Here is a 20454-nt window from a genome sequence, read left to right as displayed (position 1 = left end):
TGAAGGTACGAGCATATGGAATAAGTTGACAGATGTGAGTGGCTGGAAGACTTTTTAAGTAATACAATCCAATATTTGTCCTCGACGGCGACTGTTCGTCAGAGACGAGGATATCGCAAGGAGTGCCCCACGGAAGTGTGACAGGACCGCTGTTGTTTCTATGTACATAAACTATCTGGCGGAGAGGGTAAGCGGCAGTCTGTGGCTGTTCGCTGACGGTTCAGTGGTGTACTGGAAGGTGACGTCGCTGCGTGGTTGTAGGAGCATACAATGTGTCTAAGTTGGTGTGATGAATGGCATCTAGTTGTGAATGATGGAAAATGTAAGTTAGTGTGGAAGTTAGAATACAGTCAAGTCGTTTAAATATCTGGGCATAACGTTGCAAAGTGACATGAAATGGAATGAGAATGTGGGAACTGTGGTTGGGTAGGCTGATGGTATACTTCGGTTCATTGGGGATTTCTAGGAGAATATGGTTCACATGTAAAGGAGACTGCACATAGGATGCTGGTGCGACCTATTCTTCAGTACTGCTCACGTTTTTGGACATGTACCAGGTCGGATTGAAGGAGGACATTCAAGCAGTTCAGAGGTGGGCTGCTAGATTTGTCACAAGTAGGCTCGAACACACACGACGTTAAGTCTTATGGAGATGATTCGGGAACTCAAATGGGAATTCGTGCAGGGAAGCCGACTTTCTTTCCGAGGACCACTGTTCAGAATATTTTGTGAACAGGCATTTGAAGCTGACTGCTGAGGTATTCTACTGCCGCCAACGGACATTGCGAGTAAGGACCACAAAGATAACATACGAGAAATTAAGGCTCACACGGAGGAATATAGACAGTCGTTTTTCGGTCGCTCTATTTGCTAGTGCAACAGGTGAGTAAATGACTAGTAGTGGTACATGACACCCTCCACCAGGCACCGAACGGTGGTTTGTGGAGTACCTGTGTAGATGCAGATGACGATGTAGTCTTTCTCCTCTCTCATTCCTAGTACCAACCAATATTCTCCTGTAACAATTCCTTCTACTGCTTCCCCTACACCCGCTTTCCAATTTTCCATGACTATTTGATTTTCATCTCCCTCTACGTCCTGAATTACCAGTTCAATATCCTCATATACTTTTTCTATGTCTTCATCTTCAGCTTGCGACGTCGGCGGGTATACCTGAACTACCGTTGTCGGCGTTGGTTTGCTGTCGATTCTGATGAGAACAAGCCTGTCAGTGATCTGTTCATAATTAACATATTTTCTGCTCTACCTTCGTATTCCCGTTATACTTCTGCTGCTGTTTATATTACTCTATACTCATGTGACTAGAAATCTTTATGTTCTTTCCGTTTCACTTCATTGAACCATATTGTATCTAGATTGAGCCTTTTTAGGTTTTCTAGCTTCCCTACGACTTTCAAACTCCTGACATTCAACACACCGTCTCGTAGAACGTTGGCCTGTGGTTCGTTATTCAGTCTGGCCTCTTCATACACTTATTAAGTTTGGTTGGTTGATTTGGCTGAGAGGACCAAACAGCGAGGTCATCGGCCCCACTGGATTAGCGAAGGATGGGGAAGGAAGTCGGCCGTGCCCTTTCATAGGAACCATCCTGACATTTGTCTGAAGCGATTCAGGGAAATCACGGAAAACCTAAATCAGGATGCCCATCGCAGGTTTGAACCGTTATCCTCCCGAATGCGAGTCCAGTGTGCTAACCACTGTGCCACCTCACCCGGTACCTATTTATGGCTATCAAACCAGCCTATCTTGCACTTGTAAAATCTGAATTTGTATACATGCAGATTTATATCATTTCGCTACCGTATTACACTTTCACGCAAAGTAGGATGCTATGTAACGTCATGTAAATGACCGGGAGGTCGATGCATGCATGTCATATTTCTGTTCATGTCACGCTGAAGACGGGCGGGAACTTTTGTTGTGTGAGGAGGTTAACAGCTCACACTAGCAGTGAACAGTCAGGGGGCAGGGGAGACATCTGGTCGCTGGGAATTGTGTACAGAATCTCGGCGGCTTTAGCTTTTGATGTCGGGTCTCAGGGACCAGAGTGACGGCCGCTCGCTATTTTTACAATGGCTGGAGCCAGTTTTCTCGCGAAAACTTCATGTTTTGGGAAGGAACACGCCAGCACATAGCCTCGTTTGTGCTGTTGTTTGGGACGTTTCAGAGAAATGGTCGCCGAGTTCCACGGGATAACCGCGAGAATGGCGCCACAAGTACCAGCCCAGTTATCATATACCGTTGGCGCCCATCGCCAAAAATTTCGCCGCACCAAGTCCTGGCGGAGGCTGTGGTAGGCTGCTCGGCTGTTACGTCAGCACACGTTTGCAGTGACCGCCGGGAATTGGCCGGAAGGGCTGGTACTGGCGCCTAGGCTGACGGAGTACGGTAGTGGGAGTCTTCACGACTTTGCTGTAAGTCCAAAAATGGCGAAAGCTTTGTTTATCAGCGACAATTGTTCGTGTTCTGGCACAACGGGGCAATCGCTATCTGGGTGCGCGGCAGAACAGAGGTAGTTGGTACTGGTTCCTGGCCGCCGCAGGAGTCGCTCACTTACTTTGTCGCCGTCGCTGCAGAGTAATTCTATTCGCAGTTTCATTTGTCAAGCCATGAGAACAAACACTTGGTTTCTTCATCCTCGCACTTCGATCGGCATCGAAGGCGGAGCCCACCTGCACGCAACAGAGCCGACCACGGGTAGCAGCCGTCACCAGCACGGCGCAGCTACAGCCTGCACGGTTTCAGTTGATTTTTGAACTGCCCAAAATCGTAAATGAGGTTTCTCAGCTGTGGCATCTGCAGAACCACTTTGCCTCCTCAGTTGATATCGTGGCACTGCACCCGATAACTCACTTGTTTATTGATGTTATACATTTCGCTAATTCTGTTTCTTCCCCCTTCTTGTAGTAGAGAAGCTCACTTGATTCCATGCAGTATCGTTTTACTAGGTTCATGCCCACACCTGTATCAGGTGAGGACTGTTTAAACGTTTAATTTATGTTAATATACATGATTCCAGAATGAGATTTTCACTATGCAGCGGAGTGTGCACTGATATGAAACTTCCTGGAAGACTCGAACTCGGGATTTTTGCCTTTCGCGGGCAAGTGCTCTACCAACTGAGCTACCTAAGCACGACTCACGCCCCGTCCTCACAGCTTTACTTCTGCCAGTACCTCGTCTCCTACCTTCCAAACTTTCTTTCAGGAGCGCTAGTTCTGCAAGGTTCGCAGGAGAGCTTCTGTAAAGTTTGGAAGGTAGGAGACGAGGTACTGGCAGAAGTAAAGCTGTGAGGACGCTGCGTGAGTTGTGGTTGGGTAGCTCAGATGGTAAAGCACTTTCCCGCGAAAGGCAAAGGTCCCGAGTTCGAGTCTCGGTCCGGCACACAGCTTTAATCTGCCAGGAAGTTTCAATATACATGATTGTACCTTGTAAAAATTCATGATCTATTTTCCATTGCTGTGTAAGAAATATAAATGTAGCTATAACTATTTTGGACGGCATTTATCTGTTCAACAGTTGCACTCACCAGAATCCTTTCCCATCATCATTTTAGGAGGGAACTTTGATCAGTTAATTTATCGCACTGACGTCCGCATGCTTAGCTGAGTGATAACGTGTTTGCCTTCTATGCAGCGGGCCCGTGTTCGTTTACCGATCAGGTTGGAGATTTTCTCCGCTCGTGGACTGAGTGTTCGGTTGTCCCCATCATCATCTCATCACACACCAACGCGCAGGTCGCCCAATGTGTCGTCAGCTAAAGTAAGACTTGCAACCCGGCTGCCGAACTTCCCGAATACGGCCTCCCAGCCATCACTGCTACGCGGTTATGTCATTTTTTACCGAATGAACTATATGGGAGGCTAGCAGCCCCACCTTATATCTTGGTCACTATAAGACTGCGTTACACACATTCTGCAGATTCAGTGTAAACCCACGTAGGTGTAATTTGCATGACATCGAAATCTGTCCTCTATCTTGGGTATCAGTTAAGGATCCCACGATACCAAACACGTAACTAGTTTGCAAACTCCGCAAGACGTTCCTTGGGCGCTGTATAGAGGTGACTGCCGCACGCAGCCAGGCAGAGCAGCCTGTCAGAGCTCCGTACTTTTTATACTAAAAAAAAAAAAAAAGGCAGGAGTTTCCGGTGCAGGGAGCTTGCCCGTTTGCCCGTTTACGAGAGGAGTCGGTGTGGACAGCCGAAGCCGTTCAAGTTCAGCCAGAAAAACGTTAAACGTGACTGAGGTAGGGGCTTTTGGTAAGCGAGTCCATCAAGCCCACAGCCCGCTTTTTCTCCCCAAAGCGTCACGTGCCGGTGCCCGCGCTGCACAGAGGGGCCTGCCTTATCGCGTTGCTACGGGAAGGCTCGACTTCATTAATCACCGGCCAAAACCAGTGGCGGGAGCCTATCGCGCCACCTCCGCCTGCCTTCACTATCGCCATAGCTCCGTCAGGTAAAAACAGAGTTCACCAGGTAGCACCCATGGCGCCACGGGGCCATCAGAGTACAACGTCGTTACTCAACGTGACTCATCGCCACGTAATCCATTCTTATGATGCCCCACAGAACAACGACAGGTGTGTGTACATCATTTTTGTGGTCACTGGATTCGGGCCTCCAATACAACGAATAAAGGCAAGTTCGTGTTAAGAACGGTGTAAGGTGGGTTTCCAAACTATCACCACTGTTTGCTTAACCTATACTTTCAAAATGCAGTGAAAGAATTCGAAGCAAATTTCGGAAGGGGATAAAAAAGCAAGGGGGACAGATCCCAGTGCTCAGGTTGGCAGTCGACTCAGAGCTGTTGAAATAATGGACAGGATACTCAGCACAGAACATCGTTCAAGCATAAACTTGTGTATCCTACTGTGTACAGACAGGACACACGTTGTTATCACCAGCACTGGCGGTGACATAGAGGCTGCTGGGACAAATAGGCGGTTCTGATGCTTTATGATAGTGGAGTAACGAAGTGAAAGAAAAGTCAAAAGCAAAGTCCAGACCGCACCGAAAGTCGTTGTAAGCGTGCACAAAGAGTCCAGGCAGTGATTAGAAATGGTTCAAATGGCTCTGAGGACTATGGGACTTAACATCTATGGTCATCAGTCCCTAGAACTTAGAACTACTTAAACCTAACTAACCTAAGGACATCACGCAACACCCAGTCATCATGAGGCAGAGAAAATCCCTGACCCCGCCGGGAATCGAACACGAGAATCCGGGCGCAGTGATTTGAATCAAGAAACATAAACACAGGTGAAGTGAACCACTGTACTATCAATGTCACGTATCTAAGGCTCCAGGGAATAGTGAGAACCGTCAGAGAAGCGTGGGGCGGCGTATTTACGGACTCAGCTGTCGCGTCAGAGGATGGACTCCATGTGAGGAGGATGCAGGGGTGGCGATGCCTTCCGAGCAGCAGTATCGAGTCTGATTATCGCTGACCTTTCTTCCAAGTCGTTGCTAGGCCTAGATGGAGAATCGGCATCACTGCCGGATACTAAATCAACACAGGGAAAATTAAAGCGCTAAAGAGAAGTGGAAAGAAGGCCAACGACCTGCTTTACATCAAAACTGAGATGAACCAGTAGTGCAAGACGTGCAAGAATTCTCCCGCCTAGGAAGCAAAACAGTCAAGGATGGCGAAGCAACGAGGATATCGGTAGGAAACTGGCACGATTGGAGAAAACTTTCTTCAATAAAACAGCACCGCTGGTATTAGATATTGATGTGGAACTGTGGAAAAAGCTCCTGCAACTGTGAGTCGGGAGCACGGCAATCTATGGGAATGAAACGAGAATCATAGGAAATCCGGTGAAGAACAATTCGGAAACCTCTGAAATGTTCAAGCAGCAGGACATGATATATTAGTAGCGCCGTCACCAATGCTGATAACACTTTGTAATAGCATTGGTAGTGTCAGCCGCATCTGTAACCCAGTGAAGGCCACATCTGCCCACAGTGGGGTGTGCAGGAACTGCTCGTTGGGATCTTCAAATACCGCGGCAAGCACAGAGTCAGGCCAACTCTTTCAGTGTCAACATTCTGTATTCAGCGTGACTTCCACACATGGGGAAGATGTCTGGTCCCAGGCAGCGGGCGTCTTCATCGAGTCAGCAGAGTGCTACCCTAGCATAACACACTGTGCACGGGCCCGCGGCGGCGAGTGTATACAGTGCTGGCTCAGTGGGTCGGAAGCGGCCAGTGAAGAGGTCAATGTGGCACAGGAATGGCGTCAGCCCGGCAGCAGACAGCTCCAGCGGCGCTGCTCGAGAGCTGCGGCTTGGCCCAGCTGATGTCTTTCCTTGGTAAGGCTGAAGCTGCTCAGCACCACTGGACCGTCGGCTGGTGCGAGGAGCGTCACGGCGTCGGTGAGTGTGGGAGATCGGATAATAAGTGTTATTGATGGCTGTGTGTGTCTGGGCAGTTCTACCTGTTAGGTAGGTGGAGTCGCGGCGTTGTGCCATGGCATGTGGAAACGCAGTACAGTATTAAGGCTGACTGCTACATTGCAGAACGCTATAGCTTTAGTATTTTAGCATCCAGTAGCAGGATGTCGTAGACGGCTTCCCTGCACGCCACTCGCCTGATTGCGAAGTTTGGATAGCAGCTGATGCCGGTACACATTGAAAAACACAGCTATCCAACAAACTTTTGCGATTTGTAGGCAAAGTCGGCACCGTCGCAAGATATAAAAACATGATAAATGTTCTGGCGTAACATCAAGCGCCGGCACGTCGACATGGAACGTAACCGCAGAGAAGGCTGTGAGGCGACGTCAGGACCGCACCACGACAGGAGCAGCCTCTGTCCGGAGAGAATATAAGCGCTACTCCAGCTAGCCTCGGCCGCGCTAGAAGACGAGCCGTCATCCTAACTGTTTAGCTGAAACTTGTGACCTACATCAGTTGCTTGGATGGTAATTGTATCTATCGACGGATACTGATTATTTGCATGTCGCCCAATTGCTTACGACCCACCTTGTACATACGCAAGTTAAGTATTGTCTGTTCAATTACTGTGATAAACTCCATTAATATGATTTGCTTGTATGTTGTGTAGCTATCCGAGAAAGCAGGTTCCTAGGCAGCCTATAAGACACGAGTGGGCAGGATCGCACAGTAGTAATGTGATGAACACACATCACCCATAGTGTACGGTCACCGTCAGCATGCTAATGCTGGCAGGCGAATGCAAGATCTGGAGCTGTTGGAAACGCTATGGGAAAGTGCGTCGCCTCTGTAGAGGAGATGCTAGTGCCACCAGTTCTCGAAAACTTTTCTGATGTTTGGAGGCGACGAATAAATTCAGAGACGTGCAGCTACCATCGTAACAGGTCCGTATGATCTGTTATGCATTTATTATGTAACAGAAGTGCTTGAAGAACTTAAATGGGAAGCTTAGGAACAAAGACGAAACGCTGTTGGGTAAATTTGGAGAACATCTATTCCAAGGTGACTGCGCGACCATCATGCTGCCACCAACATATGTGTCACCTAGAGATCGTGAGAGAGAGATAACAGAAATTTTGGCCCTTGTATACGAAGGGCGCTCGGTAACTAATGCAACACCTTTTTTTTGAAAGCAGGTTCATATTTTAATCAGGAATCAACTACACCATATTGTTCCCCAGTCTTTTGGCTAGAAAATCATATTTTTCAACATACTTTCTGTCCATAACGACGGCCTTACGCCACATTATTTGAAGGGCCTGAGCGCGGTCATGGTAGCACTCTCTCGACGTCGGAGGCAACGTCTTAACGTCCCCATCATCCACGTATTGCTTCCCGTGGAGTGCCTCTGTTGTGATTGTCAGGAGAGCCATCACCGTGTTACTAGAGGAGGCCGAAAGGCACGCGTTTTTAGCTCACGCAGGCTGGCGTGAGGTCTGGAACAGGACAAGGAGATTAGAATTTAGAAAAACGGACGCAGCTGGTGGAATACTTTAATCCATTAATGATGAACGTCGCTCTTGACGGTACATGATTCACAATATCAATAGTAACTGATAATGGCGCCTTGCTAGGTCGTAGCAAATGACGTAGCTGAAGGCTATGCTAAACTATCGTTTCGGCAAATGAGAGCGTAATTTGTCAGTGAACCATCGCTAGCAAAGTCGGTTGTACAACTGGGGCGAGTGCTAGGAAGTGTCTCTAGACCTGCCGTGTGGCGGCGCTCGGTCTGAAATCACTGATAGTGGCGACACGCGGGTCCGACGTGGCGGTGACACCACATTCCTCCCCCGCAAATCGGCGTACGGTTGTGGTATAAGGCTTCCGCCCGGCGTGGGGAGGACCCCATGTTGACGTATGCGACGAGGTGGGGAGCCTAACAACAGGCGAGGCTGTGCCACCCGCACCCTGCCATTCGGACCGCGGGGAGCTAGGAAACGCCTGAAAACCTGCTCCAGGGTGCACGCCAACATGCGGTGTATGCGCCCGTAGAGAGACAGGAGGGGCCGAAGGGACGACCTCCATCGGGCCGGGGCACCCGACGGGCGAAGACAACACATGGGCCGGAGCGGGTTAGAGTTCCATGTCGGAGGACAACTGGTCACGGGAAGCGATCGGCGGCGCGTGACCCAGGGAGGCGCCCGGCGGCTGCAGCGACGCGTCCACTGCGGGCGTCGCCGGCGGGAGAACAGGCGGCCGCGGCGGTGGCGGCGGCGCGTCGCCATGGGGCAAAATGGAAGGAAGCGTCGGTAACACCTGGGGCTGACGCGAGCCAGTAGATGGGTCCCCAGGGCGCTGACCGGGCGGCACCGTCGCTGAAAGCAGACGGCGAGCGGCAGATCCCGTGCGACGACAGAGGCGCAGCTGGTTGAGATGCCGGCGCACCTCACCAGAGGCCCCCAAAACCAGATACATAGCGCGTCCGAGGCAGCGAAGAATGCTCCCTTCGAGCCAACGCCGTGAACCTCGGTAGTGGCGGTATTAGATAACGTCGCCTGGGGCAAAAGCAGGTGTCTGCCGCTGCACAGGAACCTGATGTGGCGGATGTAGCAAAGACATCAAGGTTCGATGAGGGCGACCGTGGAGCAACTCAGCCGGCGAGCGACCATCTCGGGGCTGAGAGCGATACGAGGACAAAAAGAGCAATAACGCGTCCTCCCGAGAATGCGACTCTTTTAACTTCAACATCTGTGACTTGAAAGTCCTGACCAATCGTTCAGCGGCACCGTTTGACTGTGGCGAAAACGGCACGGACGTCAGATGTTGAATACCATTGGCCTTGCAGAATGACTGAAATTCTGCGGACATGAATTGTGGGCCATTGTCGGAAACAATAGTCTGTGGAAGACCTTCAATGCAAAAGATAGTGGATAACGCTTGGATGGTGGCAGATGACGTCGTGGAAGACATCCGCACAACAAGAGGAAAATTACTAAATGAATCTACCACAACCAACCATCGCGTATTCCAGAATGGACCAGCAAAATGGATGTGTAAGCGTTGCCAAGGGGAAGTGCCTTTTGGCCATGCAAAGAATTTCCGCGGTGGTGCTTATTGTTGTTCGGCACACACCATGCAAGAAGAGCACACACTCGTAATCGCGGCATCGATTCCGAACCAAGTACAGTGCTGACGAGCAAGTTGTTTCGTTCTCACTATACCCCAATGTCCTTGGTGGAGAAGCTGTAAGACAGAGGACTGTAACGAACGTGGGACCACGACCCTGAACTGATCATTATCAGAACGCAACAGCAAAACACCACGTCGAACAAAAAGTCTCTCCTGGTGAGCAAAAAATCGGCGGACCAACGAGTCCCCGATCCGTGACTTTGACAAGGGCCATTGCGTAGCAACAAAACGCAGAACGGTAGCAAGGACAGGGTCGGCAGCTGTGGCTGTAGCTACACGGCGAAAATCAATCGGAAACGATTCGACCACGTCATCGGTTTCCGCATCAATGAACATGCAAGCAAGTTCGGAGGAATCGAATGCCCTATCCTCAGCAACAGGCAAGCGGGACAACGCATCGGTGTTTCCGTGCTTAGCAGTGGATCGATACAAGATATCGTAGCGGTACTGCGAGAGGAAAATAGACCAGCGAATGAATTTCTGCGCTGTACGTGGAGGTACAGGCTTGGTCGGATGAAAAAGCGATGTCAAAGGTTTGTGGTCTGTGATTAAGGTAAAGTGACGACCATACAAGAAATCATGAAATGTTGTAACACCAAATACGAGAGCCAATACTTCTTTCTCGATCTGTGAATAATTTCTTTGCGCGGACGGGAGCAATTTGGACGCAAAGGCAATAGGGAGATGGTGCGATTCATCTTTGTGCGCAAGCACAGCACCGATCCCGAAGTCCGATGCATCTACCATCAACAAAAGGGGCTTCTGGGGATCGAATGGCGTAAGGCAAGTATTGGAAAGCAACGCCGATTTCAACTGGCGAAAGGCGCGTTCACATTCCGTCGTCCAGACGAACGGAACACCTTTACGGCATAATCGATGAAGCGGAGCTGAAATGGAAGAGGCATGTAGCACATATCTGTTACAGTAATTTATTATTGCCAGCACACTCTGTAGCTGCTTCAGATTCTGCGGCGAAGGCAAGTCTTGTATGGCACGAAGGTGCGTGGGTCTGGGATGTATGCCTTGGGCATTGAGTACATTTCCCAGGTATGGCAAATCACGAGCAAAAAACAAACATTTGTCCTTCCGCAAGCGAAGACCATTTTGTTGCAAGACCTGAAATAATGTTCTGAGATTGGCCAAATGTTCTTTTTCCGTCTTTCCAGAGATCACAATATCGTCCAGATAATTTGCTGCAGTAGGGACCGACGCATAAACAGTTTGTAGATATTGCTGAAACGATGCAGGAGCGGATGCACAAACGAATGGCAGTCGTTTGAATCGATACAAACCAAGATGCGTGTTAACCACCAAAACGCGCTGGGATTCTTCGTCCACCGGTATTTGCAAGTACGCATCTGCTAGGTCCAACTTCGAAAAATATTTACCCGGCCACAGTTTGTCAAAAAGATCTTCCGGGCGGGGTAAAGGAAAAGTTGCAATCACTAGTTGTGGATTCACTGTTGCCTTGAAGTCCACACAAAGTCTCAATTTTCCGGAAGGTTTTGGCAAAATTATTAAGGGTGATGCCCAGAGAGAAGCCTGCACACGTTCAATTACACCTTGTGATTCCAAATCGTGTAATGTTTTTGCGACCTCATCACGCAATGCGTGGGGAACATTGCGCGTTTACTTTCAGTTCCAAATGTGCTTTATAGTTCTTAGCGCAACCGAGGCCCGGTGTAAAAATGTCTGCAAATTCTTCACATAGACGAGAAACACTGTCTGAAGGCACAGTCTGGTTCACTGATAGGACATGATTTACTATAGACAAGTTAAACAACTGAAATAAATCGAAACCAAACAAGTTCACTGCAGAAGAAGGACGAAGGACATAAAATGACACAAGTTTTGTTTGTCCTTTGTATGTTGCAAGAAGGCTGCACTGTCCTAACACAGGGATCTCTTGACCTGAATAGCTAGTTAACTTAACATTTGCGGCATGCAACGGAGGTGTGCCCAGCAGTTTGTAAGTGTCTTGATTGATCAGTGAAACTGCAGCTCTGGTATCAAGCTGGAATGGTATCACTTTGCCGTTAATGTCCAAGTCTACAAAAAGTTTATTGTCCTGCTAACGACAAGAGCGACTGTCTCGTGCAACGTGAACTGACACTGGTACATAATCACTTGCGACTTGACGGGAGTTTCGGCGATGTCGACGCACACTATTTGTGGGACGAACACAGTCACTGTTAGAGAGAGTGGCACTGGGCGGAGTGGAATGAACTATATGAATTTCCATGGGCGAAGTCTCGCAAGCCTGAGTATCCTTGGTTCGAATCCGGCGCGAAGCAAAGGGCCTGGAATGGTTGTGAGTTTCCGATCTGAGCTTTTTCTGGCAAACACTCTGAACATGTCCTTTTTTATTACAGAATAAGCAAATAGCTTGGCGTGACAGGCAATTCTCACGCGAATGTCTAGTAGCGCAATGCGGGCATGATTTTAGCAGTGCATTTGCTTGCCTGCGCGGCACACGTGGCTGAGAGCCTGGCGGCAGCAGCGCGGCCGGGCGCGAGGGCTGTTTACTGTTCCGTGCAGCTCGCCCGGCGGGCCAGTTAACCTGACACACGGGTGGCGAAGTTTCAAATTATTCCTGAGCAAAGTCAAGTATGCCCTGCTGATCCAATATGTCCATCACTTGTTGAAGGGAGGGATTGACTAGTTTCAAAATCTGTTCCCTTATACGAGCATCAGAAATGTTCTGTGCAATTGCATCATGTACCATAGTATCTGAATAAGGGAGTCCACATTGACACTCAAAAGCACAATCCCTAGTAAGGCCTTGCAAAGTTGCAACCCACTCCCAATTAGTCTGACCGGCCGTACGTTTTGCAACTACATTGACTGATTCTTCAAAATATGCATCTAATGCAGACAAAATTTCTTCGTAGGACAGAGTTGATACGTCGCATCGGGGAAATAATTTCACCATCACACGGTACGTCTGGATGCCTACGGCGGAAAGGAGAAAAGGCTGCCGCTCATTACCTTGAATTCTGTAGGCGGCGAGATGGAATCCAAATTGGCCTGACCACTCTGTCCAGCTTTCCAGTGCAGCATCAAAAGGTCGAAAAGTTGCTGCAACAGCGCATTCTGGCTGCATTAGCGGTGGAGTGGCGGCTGCCACATCGTTTTGCATTGCACGTTGAGACTGGACGAGCTGTCCAAGGGCATCCGATAATGCCTGTGTCTGCTGATTCTGTAAGTGATAAAATTCGGACAGTACATCTGGAGATTGTGGCGAAGCCATTACACAAGTAAATCAGGGCAGTTTAGAGAAGAACGCGGTTTTGCCTCGTCACCAATGTTGTGATTGTCAGGAGAGCCAACACCGTGTTACTAGAGGAGGCCGAAAGGCACGCGTTTTAGCTCACGCAGGCTGGCGTGAGGTCTGGAACAGGACAAGGAAATTAGACTTTAGAAAAACGGACGTAGCTGGTGGAATACTTAACTTTAATCCATTAATGATGAACGTCGCTCTTGACGGTACATGATTCACAATATCAATAGTAACTGAATATGGCGCCTTGCTAGGTCGTAGCAAATGACGTAGCTGAAGGCTATGCCAAACTATCGTCTCGGCAAATGAGAGCGTATTTTGTCAGTGAACCATCGCTAGCAAAGTCGGTTGTACAACTGGGACGAGTGCTAGGAAGTCTCTCTAGACCTGCCGTGTGGCGGCGCTCGGTCTGCAATCACTGATAGTGGCGACACGCGGGTCCGACGTATACCACCGGACCGCGGCCGATTTAAAGGCTACCACCTAGCAAGTGTGGTGTCTGGCGGTGACACCACAGCCTCCTACATTGAGCCGAACCGATGGACGTCGGAAGGTGCGAGATTCGGGCTGTAGGGTGGATGAGAAAGAGTTGTCTGCTGAAGTTTTGTGAGCTCCTCTTGGATGCTCAGACTTGTGCCAGGCTATTTCGTTGTCATGGAGGAGTTCGTTGGCGACGAACATGACAAAGTCATTTCTTAAATACTCAAGCGTAGCACAATACACTTCGTAGCTGATCATTGCAGCAGGAAGGAGGACGTCAAACAGAATAACCCCTGCAGAATCGCAGAAGACCGTAGCCACGAGTTTATCGGCTGATGTTATGGCTTTGAAATTTTGCTTCGGAGAAGAGCTGCTGGGGCTCCATCCGTGGACGGCACATTTGTTTCCGGTTCGAAGTGGTGAACCCATGTTTTATCGCATGTATAACGAAGTTCGACAAAAAAATTGTCACCGTGAGCCTCGTAACGAGCAAGCAATTGCGCACAGATGGTCTCCTATTAGGCAGCGAGGAACCAAGAAGGCACACTCCTTTGAGTGCCCCAATTGTTTGATGTCTGTGTCAGCACTGCCAACAGACGTCGAGTTCAGCAGCGAGGTGCTCCACTGTGATACGTCCATCACCTCGAATGAGAGTGTCCGCACGTTCCAACAGTGCAGGAGTGGCAGCTGTGTGAGGCCGGCGGACATGTGGGGCATCGGACAGCTTTGCGCGACCTTGTCGTGACGATGGCAGACGCCTCGCCGTGCTTTCGTTCACTGCCAGGTCTCCATAGACATTCTGCAAGCGCCTAGAAATATCTCTGGTTTTCCATCAAAAGAAACGCAGTGACGGCTCCCTGCTTGGAACGCACCTCCGCTACAGACGCCATTTTGAAGGCTACGTATATCGCCGCTACCTATTTAAACTTCATGGAGCTACAAGGGATGAAGTGGAAATATTTCACGATGTCACACAGAAAAGATGGCATTTTAACCGAAATTGGAAGAAAAATAAATCCGTTGTATTACTTACTGAAAGCCCATAGCATATAGGTAGTCCCCCCCTCAATAGAGGAATGCAATATGAAAGACAATTGATAATACTGGTACAACGTGCCTCTCGCCATGAACTGTACAGTGCTTTCCGGAATAGGTATATATAGATCTAGATGTAGAACTGTTGGTCAAACATAGAAAATGAAAGAGGTGTTTTCGTCTGCAAATCCTTGTTATGTTCTGCTTGACTGCTTCTCAAAACACAAGTACATGTATTTGATTATTCAATTATAGCACTGTTTACTGGTATTCTATAGTGTGCCCAGCTACCCTTGTCTGTCTCCTGCTTCCTAGTCTACGAATTACAGTTGTGATCACCCGAGATACAATAATTAGTATTTCTAATTAAATAATGAAATTAATCAACCTCCCGGTGTACCTCAGAACACCTGAGTTTCACGTGAAGATAAGTTGTTTTATACGTTTCTCGTCGTCATATGTAATATCACTTGTGCAGAACCACTTTCGGCAGCGCAACAATGAAGTACGCAGCAGGTGAACCAAGAGGGCACGGTTTTAGTTGCAGCATACACCATTTGGTTTCCTGCTATCTGCTCATAATGTAAGCAATTTGAAGTGGACGAGGAGTGTAGCAGAATGTCCTTGGCTGCAGGCATCGCAGTAAACTGCTCTGTAAAAGGCAAAACAGCTCAGAAGTAGTACGAAACGTCCACCTGCCACAAGATGATGGCGTACCAAACCTTCAGACTAGTAGATTCTTTTTGGGAAATGACACAGTCGCACTTCGTTCCTCAGAACAGCAGACCATAGCGACTGCTCTTATTTTACTGAGCCATAGAAGCAGAATATTTGCCACCAAAAATTCATACAAAGTGTTTTGTCAGTGGAAAAATGAAAGCCATTGTCGATGCTCCATGATTAAAGACAGTCAAGACATCGCTGAAGACGCTACTCAGTGAGACAGGTCCGTGGAGAACTGCAATAGATGGAAAATCCTCAGTGTAAAGGGAGGTGTAGATGCTTGGTGGGAGACGGACCATTATAGGATTAATGGCAATAGCAAAGAGGACGATGCTCAGGATGGAACCATGAGACAGGACGGAGGATATCAGTCCTCCAGCAGGTGTTGTAGGCCTTCTCCAAGTCGAGAAACAAGGCTACAGTTGGGGATTTCCACAGAAAGCTATTCATGACATGGGTGGACAAAGTGACGAGATGGTCAACTGTAGAATGACGCACGCGAAATCCACACTGTACAGTGGTTAGTAAATTGAGAGATTTGAACCATCATACTAGCCGGACGTGAATCGTACATTCTATCACTTTGCAAAGACGGCTGGTGAGAGAGGCGGGGCAGTAGCTAGAAGGAAGGTGTTTTTCCTTACCGGACTTAGGTGTGGGTATGACAGTGGCTTCACGCCAGTGTCTGAGAAACGTGCCCTCTGCGTAGCTGGAGTTGTACATATTAAGCAGAGGTGGAGTGGAGGATCAGGATAAAGTGAGAGCATGCTCTATCTCCCTCATAGTAAAGACGTTATGCCACTAAGCATTTCCCATAATCGATACTTGGTTCGCGTGTGTGAAGATGGTACACAACGATAGGCAGAATGGATGGCATATGTGGATTAGGAGAGAGTTCTAAAATTCTGGTATACAGGAAAGCATGTTGATATTGGCGTTGTGGCCAACTTTGTGGGTGTACGGGATGGTGGGAGATGCAATCCCTATGTCTGCTCAGTTAATTATTTTACCCTATCGTGGACTCTCTGTTGGACAACTAATAGGTGGAATTCTGTTGTGATTATCGGGCCTAACAAAAACGTTACGTAGTTAGGGGAGAGCGGGACTACAAGTTCCGATTTTTAGTAAACCTCAAAATTCGTTAAGAATACTTTAGTATTAATGGGATGCAATCAAAATCAAGACAGTTATTTGCTGTGATATTTTTCAGTAATAGTGTTTTAATGACTAAAGTCATAAAATAACAACATACCCCGACTTGGGGCAAATTGTTACCAAGCTGGCGTAAGTTGTTACCATACATGTAAAAGCAATGATTTGTGAAATAGAAAACAATAAATGATTAAACCATGTCTGTTTATTTAAGTAATGATCAACAATATCGTTCGAATCATCAGGTAAACATTTGTATGTTATATAAGAAGTAACCATAATTTGTACTTAAACTGTTATTAACCCTATAGTAATTAACAGCTTATCAAATAACTTGTAACTACTCAGCCTTGATAATTCAGTTGGAGAGACCTCTAGTGGTAACAGAGGTCCATGCCACCAGGCGCGGACTCGAAACCCATGGCTCTCGGTACAAGAGTGTTCAGTTCATTGTGCTGTGAAATGTGGAAAAAAAAACGCAAATTGGCATTTATAAGAAGAAGAACAACACCAAAAATGGAACAGCAGCGTAATATGTAGAAAATAGTCCACGCAACCTACCACTGAAGGTACTTTGCAGAAAACAAAGGCGAAACGCGTATGGCATGAAATTGTGTTTCATTCAGTTGCTGTCAGATGGTTCATAAACTAAAAATAACCAATACACCGTAATCAATCACACATGCTGAAATAAAAGCAAGATATTGGTTACGTTACGAAACATAGGTAATTTACGCATTGTGTACCAAAACAGTAAATAAATCCTTACAATAAAACACTAAGGCTACTCGTTAAAATTCGTGAGATGGATCAAAAATACCAAATACGAAAATATTTACTTACGTGAACCAGCGACGCAAATGCTATCATTCCAGTGTTCTGGGGACGCCTAGCCTGTTTACGATGACTACCGTCGGTGTGCCGTGGCGTTTCATTTCACGACGTGTTTACTTCATATTCATATGTCTTTCCCTCCCGGAGTTATTTCTAACGGAACAAATTATCTCGGCAACTTCTAGCCCCGCTCTCCCCTACACATCCTTTGAAGAGTACACGACATTTCTCGACGAGAAAATGAAGTGCATTTAAAATTAGTAAACAAATTATGAAATTTTCTCAGAGTGACTAGAGCTAGATACATCGGTTGCGTTCGCTTTTGCCGAATACTTTCGGAACGTATCACACTGCATCATTTATATCTATTGGCTTCAGTGCCATATGTCAAGAGCTGATTGCCAAGGCATCGACAGTGGTGATTAACAGTCAGGAATGTGGCTGCTTTGAATGGTAAAGGCAGGTCAGGCATTTGGCTGCTTTGTGTGGTGACGGCAGGTCAGGCGTTTGGCTGCTTTAAGTCGGTTACCGATGTCTCGCACTGTCTTACCACTAGAAGTGACTAGGACAGAATACTTAGCCAACGACTGTTGCATAAGCATACAACCAAGGGATTACTTCTACAGAACAATGTGCGGGAAATGAACTCCCAATTTCATCATACCTCTATTCCCTATGCAAGAAAGTCACCACATCCGCGCACAGTATGTACGCCACAACCCTACAAGAAGCTGACTACTCAAAGATCGGAGCGCTCTCCGACTTCCACTCCCTTTACAGCTCCCTCTTCTACCGTAGAAGTTATTCCCTGGTGTATAAACAGATGTCCTGTCATCCCGTCGCTTCCTCTTGTCAGTGTTTTCCATATATTCCTTTCCTCGTCGATTCCGCAGAGAACCTTCTCATTCCTTAGCAACGTTCGTCTGCAGCATCACATCTCATGTGCTTCGGATACCTTTTGTTCCGGTTTTTCCGCAGCCCACGTTTCAGTACCATACAATAGTGTCCTCCGAACGTACATTCTCAGAAACTTCTTCCTCATATTAAGGCCTATGTTTGATAATAGTAGACTTCTCTTGGCAAGGAATGGATTTTTTGCTAATGCTAATCTGCTTTTTATATCCTCCTGGCTTTGTCATGGGTTAATTTGCTGCCTAGGTACCAGAATTATTTAACTTTGTTTACTTCGTGATCTCTATTTCTTATGTTCACTTACTCCCTGTTCTCTTTCCTGCTACTTCTCATTACTTTCGTCTTTCTTCGATTTACTCTCAGTCGATATTCTGTACCCATTAGACTTTTCAGTCTGTTAAGCTGATCCTGCGGGTAGCAATGTTGTCAGCAAATCTTATCATTGATATCCTTTCACTTTGAATTCTGATCCCACTCTTGAGGCGTTCTTTTTTTTCCATCATTGCTTCTTCGATGTATAGATTGAATCTTATACCCTTTTTAATGCGAACACTTCGTTATTAGTATCCCACTCTTGATGTTCCATCTAGGTTCTTTTACGTCTTGTGTATTATCCGAATTTCCCTATATATATATATATATATATATATATATATATATATATATATATAGGGAAATTCGGATAATACACAAGATATATATATATAATCTTGAAATTCGAACATCTTGCACCATTTTACAATGACGAACACATTTTTCCGGATCGATAAATGCTGCAAACGTAACTTAACTTTTTATCAGTGTTGGTTTCATTATCAACCGCAACGTCCGAACTACCCGTGCGGTGACTTTACCTTTCCTAAAGTCAAACTGTTCGTCATCCAACAGATCCTCAATTTTCTTTTCCATTCTTGTCAGCAGCTTGGATTCATGGGCTGTTGAGCTTGTGCGATAATTCTCCAACTTGTTTGCTCCCGCAGTCTTCGGAATTACGTGGATGATGTTTTTCGTATAATCTGATTGTATATCGCCGGTCTCATACATTCTACACACCGTGAACAGTCGTTCTGTTGCCATTCTTCCCAATGATGTTACACATTCCGATGGAATGTTATCTATCCTTTCTGACTTATTTGATCGTCTTCCAAAGCTCTTTTAAATTCTGTCTCTAATACTGCCTCCCCTCTATCTTCCCTACAGATTCCTGTTTCTTCTTCAGTCACGTTATTACACCTCCCTCCCATAGAGGCGTTGAATTACTCTTTCCACTTATCTGTTCTGTCTTCTGGATTTGTGGAATTATCACTGTATTCTTAATGTTACATCCTTGCTTTTAATACCACTGAATACTGTTTTGACTTTTCTATAAGCTGAGCCAGACCCTCTGACAATCATTTCTTTTTCGTTTTCTTAACAGCTTTCCTGCAGCTATTTCGCCTTAGCTTCCCTGCACATTCTACTTACTTCATGCACAAGCGCTTTGTATTTCTGTATGTCTGAATCTCTCTGAACATTTTTGTACTTCCTTCTGTCATCGATAGGAAGAAGCATTTCTTCTATTGGCTGTGGTTCTGTCGCAATAACATTCCCGATACCTATGTTTCTCTTTCGAACTTCTGTGATTGCTCTTTGTAGGGATGTCCGTTGCCCTTCAAATGAGCTGCTCACTGACCTATTCATTATCGCTGTATCTATAGCCTCAGAGAACTTCAAAAGTATTTCCGTATCCCACTTCTTTGCAGATTGATTCTTCCTGAACTCTCTTACACTACATCCTACTCTTCGTCATTTCTAAATTGTTATCTGAGCCTATGTCAACTCCTGGGTACACCTTGAAATCCAGTATGTGATTTTGGAATCTCTCCCTGAATATGGAGTAATCTAGCTGAGGTCTATTCCATGTACGCATCCTCCTCTTGTGAGTCTTGAACAGAGTATTCGCTATTACCAACTGGAAGTTTTTGCAGAACTCAATTAGTCTCTCTGCTCTCTCGCCCCTACCACAATCTCGTATTCTCTCGTACACATTTTCTGCTGCTGTTGATACAAACCTATACTTCTCTGACCAAAAAGCCTTGTCTTCTTTCCACTGAACTTCACTGACCCCCACTATATCCAGACTCAGCTTTAGCAGTTCCCTTCTCGCATTATCTAGCTTCCCTTCTTCTGACATTCCATGGCCCGATTCGGAGAACGTTACCCCTTTTTGGTTATTCAGTCTTCTTCTTATGGTCACCTCCGTCTTGTCAGTTCCCTCCCGGAGAACGGAGTGGGGAACTAGTCTGGAATCTTTTGCCACTGGAGAGATCATAACGACACTCTTTCAATCACAGGCCACATGTCCTGTGGATAAATATTATGTACATGTAACGGCTTCTGCAGTCTCATAGCGTTGATCACTGCTGCTTCTTCCGCATTTTAGGGTCAGTTTT

The 20454-nt window shown here is 46.9% G+C and overlaps 1 protein-coding gene across 1 annotated transcript in view; it reads left to right on the top strand.

Annotated features, from left to right (window-relative positions):
* The first annotated feature begins 14901 nt into the window (after nucleotides 1–14901).
* Nucleotides 14902–20454, top strand: part of LOC126235647 (Down syndrome cell adhesion molecule-like protein Dscam2) — a 192965-nt gene continuing 187412 nt past the window's right edge. The window contains exon 1 of the mRNA XM_049944361.1: nucleotides 14902–14917. Within this exon, the coding sequence (XP_049800318.1) occupies nucleotides 14902–14917 (16 nt within the window). The remainder of the gene's footprint in view (nucleotides 14918–20454) is intronic.

This window comes from Schistocerca nitens, chromosome 2 (assembly GCF_023898315.1).
Source record: "Schistocerca nitens isolate TAMUIC-IGC-003100 chromosome 2, iqSchNite1.1, whole genome shotgun sequence".
NCBI lineage: Eukaryota > Metazoa > Arthropoda > Insecta > Orthoptera > Acrididae > Schistocerca > Schistocerca nitens.
Note: the sequence above shows the minus strand (reverse complement) of the source record. Positions and strands in the feature narration are given on the sequence as shown.